At 46.6% G+C, this 5,173-nt stretch overlaps 1 protein-coding gene across 1 annotated transcript; it reads left to right on the plus strand.

The window, feature by feature from the left end:
* Nucleotides 1–426: 426 nt before the first annotated feature.
* Nucleotides 427–4,918, plus strand: LOC114073251. Its single transcript, XM_027911040.1, has 2 exons — nt 427–494; nt 3,408–4,918. Exon 2 carries the CDS (start codon nt 4,027–4,029, stop codon nt 4,855–4,857), a length of 831 nt encoding a protein of 276 aa, XP_027766841.1. The 5' UTR covers nt 427–494; nt 3,408–4,026; the 3' UTR covers nt 4,858–4,918.
* The last annotated feature ends 255 nt before the right edge of the window (nt 4,919–5,173 follow it).

Consider the following 5,173-nt stretch of genomic DNA (forward strand, 5'->3'; position numbering starts at 1 on the left):
GTGTTTGGGGAAACTCTTTTTCTAGGCAGTGAAATCCCAGTTGAAGGAATTTCAGCTCTCCACGATTTTCCAGGCCGAGGCATTTTCAGGTTTCTGACACCATCACTTCCTTATTTATAGTATAAAAATATTAAATGAGGACCTTTAACTCTGACCTGCCAAACCAAAATGGCAGAACAAACAGATTTTTGCCATCTCTCTCTCTCTCTCTGCACCAAATATTTAATTTCAAAACTAAATCATTCACTGCTCAGAGAACACTCTGGCTTCTCATTCTTGCTCAGAAACACTAAAGATGATGCTGGAAATAACCACAGAAAGCATGGATGGGATGGTACAGTTGGGTGGTTTTTCACTCCCGTTTATTTTGATTAACTGAGCAAAGATAATTTAATCATTTCAGCTTTTGCCTTTCTTTAACCCCATGCTGTTCATACTGTTCTCTTTGTAGTCACTGAACAAGAGACTAAAGTGCCCAAGAAAACCATCATCATGTAAGTGCTGATTTTTAATTTTTTTTTTTAATTTTCATTTTAATTTTTTTATTTTTTTGTAACATTTGTGTTTTGCTTTGCTGCCTCTGCATGATCCAATAACAAGCTTGTGTTCATTGGCCACGCAAGTGTGTTCGTTCCCATCCCGCTGGATCCCACGGAATTCCGAGCTATGTCAAGTCATCACCTTGAGATAAAAAAAAAAAAAAAAACTTTAAATCCATTTCAAAAAAATAGCAGCACTGGTTCAGACACAGCCTGGGGCAGGTATTTGAGGATATTACACGGGAAAAATATTCAGTGTTGAAAACAAGCCAGCTTTGAGAACTGTCTTCCTGCAAATATCTATAAATTTAACAAGGATGTCATAACTCACAGTGGTTTCTTGTGGCTTTCTATTTTTAACTTCTCAGGAAAGCCTTTTATGATGAAGCAGAAGGAAGATGAATGTTTTTATCCCCTTGTATTTCTGATTTAAATTTGTGTCCTGATAATGTCATGGTGTTTTTAGGATACTTTGAGCCTCGTTTATATTGGATACCTATATCATAGATAATTTGCAGCAGAAGGAAGTATTTTCTCAGTCATATGTAAACCAGAAGCTCATTAAAATCTCGATTTGTCTTCTTTAAGTATCATGAAGAAATACATTATAAAAATGAAATACATTATAAAAAAGAAATACATTTTAAAATTGCTTCATGTGCTGGAAGGGCAATACTGTTCTTGTGTCATATGCCTTCAGAGCACCTCAAAACTATTCAAATCATGTCCTAATGGCAGTAAATAATTATAGAATGGATGTTTTGGGAAAATGGATTACCTCCAAAGTTGTACTATAGCTAAAATCAGTCCTTGACTTGGACATGATGTTTAAGTTGACTTATTTGACTTTTGTTAATGAGCAGAACATGTGAAATGGCAACTAAAGTTGCCATATGAGCTGCTTTTCTTTTATTTTTGTTATCCTTTTCTGTGGCGACTCTCTCTGAAGATCCAGGCACTTGGTCCATTTGGGATCAGGGGCTCATAAGAAGAAGGGATTCCTAAATTAAAGGGCTGCAGCCTCGAAAGAGGTTGGTAAATTTATGATCAGGATCTCAGAACAGTTCCCTTCCTCTTGAGGTCATGAACTTGTAAGAGTGGACTCAGCTGGAACTGGGACACTGATGGGGTAAAATTTGGGAACAACTCTCCAAGGGACATTCCAGCTCCCCTTACTGTGTAGGGAGCTGAGGAACTTTGAAACTACTGGCAGAAAATAAGAGACAATTGAGAGATGGGATTGAACCATGTCTGTATCTGCAAATCCCAGAACACCTCCCCCCAAAAAAAACAAAACCTCTTGAACCTTGCAATGTAGAGCAAAATGTGGAGCAAGGACACGAGGATTCATCTTCATCTTTATCTAAAATGATTCGGTTTTGTGGAATTCAGGAAGGCCCTGTGGCCATTCTGAAGGCTCTGCACAGACCTTCAAGGTCTATAAAAAAAAACACCTTGGGGGAACAAGTAAAGAGTGGAAATGAGCAGGAGAGAATGTTCTGGAAGGAAATAAATCTTGCTGTAGCTGATCCAGTTCTGGACATCACCTCGTCCTCAAAGGGAAAGGTTGATGGTGGAAAGAAATCTGTTCTCCCCAGGAGAAGGCAAAACCAGCCTGGATTCATAAACTCAGTTCAGGCCATTGCTTTTACCTCTAAGTTAATTCTATTTTTTTTAATCCCATTCCTTGGAGGGAGGGACTGAATCTCGACACAGAAAGAAGAAAAATGAGCTTTTCCCGTGATTTCCACAGAACCAGCTGTAGAGCATTATCTTCCTTGTGCTTGCAAAGCACACACTGTCCTCACCTGCAGGTTTTGCCACGTGAGAAACACCACAGAAAAAACCTGCAGGAAAAACTGCACGTTAAATATATAAATTAAAGGCATTTAAGTCTGGGTTTAGATGTTGGGGTAGAAGAGAGCTTTAAAGCTGATCTAGTCCAAACCCCTGCATTGAGCAGGGACATTTTCAACCAGATCAGGTTACTCAGAGCCCTGTCCAACCTGACCTTGAATGTTTTACAAGGATGAGGCCTCTACACCATCCCTGAAGTCCCATCTGCTTTGAATATGTCAAAAAATCCAAAGTAAGGCCAGCAGAAATATGCTGAGAAATCATAACTGTGCATCACAAGTTGGTTTGGTATTCCTGTGTCAGTTGGAGTTAGTAGGATTAGGCTGTGTCTGCTACAATGATTCAGTGAAGAGTAAAAATAAATGCACTTCGGCACAGATGACTCGTGCAGGAAATGTTCTGCCTTTCTTTTCCTGGTTGTCTCCACATGTTAAGGGTTTTAATGCATTATTCTGCATGTGGAAATGCAAATCTCTGGCCTCAAAAGAGTCTTTGACAAACAAAACAGAGATATGTTACATTTATTTAAAAAAAAAGAGAAAGTTGCTGAGCCTACTGTAATAAAGGGCATTTAGCCACTGAGGTGGATAAATCCAGGATTTCAGCCAAGGATACTCAGGAAAAGGTTAAAGTGTTTAAAATGTCGGGGTGCAATTTCTCTGTGGGCCCAGAGTAGAAGCGTAGATGGTCACCACAAGCACATGAAGAACATTCTCAGCTGGACCTGCTCTTGCACCCAAGGAGTTGCTGGGGCTGGGGTTCACCTGGGCAAGAGGCACTGAGGTTTTCCCTGGGTCAGGAAGGAGGTGGAGATGGGCATGTGGGTGTGTGAGGTGTGTGTGTGTGTGTGTCCCCCTCCCAACATGACCTGCTTCACCAAAGGCTGGAGTGCTCCCAGAACTAACCCCACTGCAGCGCCCTGAGCCGCCACGGCATGTGCTGATGGAGTGTGGCTCCCCAAAAAAAGTCTCACCTTCCCGCCAACTCCGTTCCAACCCTTTCTGCCATCAGAGAGGAAACCATAACCACTGTGGTGAAGAGCCCAAGACAGAGGGGAAGGGTTTCTCCTGCACGTTCTCCCTCGGGTCATTCTCCTTCCCGCTCCCCGAGGGCGGAGCCGACTCCGGAGCCGGTTTATGTCTCCAAGATCAGGCAGCCTGTCCACAGGCACGACCAGGAGGCAGCACCCAAGTCTGCTGTGCCCAGGCTTTATGTGACAGAACCGGAGGACAGGCAAGGAGCAGCGGCGAGAGAGGTCGTGGAGAGCAAGGCGGAGGAGAAAAAGCCCAAGTGGGTCGAAGTGGAAGAAATAATTGAATTCAAGGTGAAAAAATCGCCCAAACCCGCAAGGAAAAGAGGCTCTTCCCCAGTGAAACAAGAAAAGGATGAGTCAGGGGTGTTGACATTCACTTTTCCCAGCTCGAGGCCGAGGCGCTCCCCAGAAGATGATCCAAACACAAACAACTCCAATAATAAGCTGGTGGAACAGTCAAAACCCCTGCCCAGTGAGGGGCTCTCCGAAGGTGACATCCAGCCCCTGGTCTACACAACCGAGCAGGAAGGGCCTCAGGTCAGCAGCGAAGACAGAAACTCCCCGTGTGGGTCCCAGCAACTGGGAAACGATTCATTCATGGATTGTGGCTCCGAAGGGAAGAGCTTCCCGCAGGAAACGAGGCCTGACTGTGGGCCAGACGCCGCCTGCCCACTGCTCGCCTGCGGGGGGGAACCTTTGGTCTTCAGTTTTGAGGCAGCTGCCGGAGACCAGCACGAAGTTGTGTTCTCCCTGGACAGTCCCGAGGTTAAGGAGGAGGTGGATGAGCTGGATGTGTCTTGGCCTGCGGATGAGGCGGTACCCGAAGCGGTACCGGAGGATGACGAGGAGGACAGCGTCGTCATCGTCGACGAGCCCGAGGAGCCACGGGAGGACGACATCAGCGCCCGGGACCGCAAGATCCTCACCCGCAACGGCAAAATCCTGACCCTGGAGGACCTGGAGGATTACGTGCCCCGGGAGGGCGAGACCTACGGGTGCGACGAGCAGAGGCGGGCGGCGGAGCGGCCCTGCGAGATCTCGGTGCTGCAGGCGGAGATCGGCCAGCCGACCGTGGGGAAGCCGGTGCTGCTGAACGTGGGGAGGCCCGTGGTGGCCGAGCCCGGCCGGAGGTTCTTCACCCGGTACCAGGAGCATGTCCCTGGGGGCGTCTTCGTGTCGGCGTCGCGGGTGTCGCCCTCCAACGTGTCCTTCCGTGTGAGCGATTCCCGCTCGGCGGCAGCGGCGGCGGGGGCTGCCCCGGGCCCTTCCTTCACCATGAAACCCTCCTTCTGCACCGAAGTGCAGCGCTCGGCCGACAGCGGCCAGCCCAGCTTTAAGACCGAAGTTTCCACCAGGACCCTCAGCTACGGGACCGTGGGCGAGCCCGTCACCTTGCACATCAGCACAGAAGACCTGTCCCAGAGCTGAGCCGGATGCAAGCGTGGTTTTTAACAACACTGAAAAAAAAAAGCAGCTTTTTGTATAAAAACAGTAATTATTATTATTATTATTATTAAAAACACCACATTTGATTGAAGTCGTCGTAGGCGAGGGGGGTTGGTGGCAAAGATCACAAGGGAGTGCCTTTGAGGAAAATATGTTTAAGTGCCGTATGTCGAGCTTTTCCAGTCTTAAAGGGAACACTCTGTCAGAACAGTTTGTAGCTTTAAAGGCTTTGACCGAGGTGAACATATATCATTCCATAGTGGAGCAGTGATGGTAGGTTTAGGAAAAGCCTGATTCT

Source organism: Empidonax traillii, unplaced genomic scaffold (genome assembly GCF_003031625.1).
Source record: "Empidonax traillii isolate 1590-97213 ecotype Southwest subspecies unplaced genomic scaffold, ASM303162v1 scaffold5812:size7091, whole genome shotgun sequence".
Lineage (NCBI taxonomy): Eukaryota > Metazoa > Chordata > Aves > Passeriformes > Tyrannidae > Empidonax > Empidonax traillii.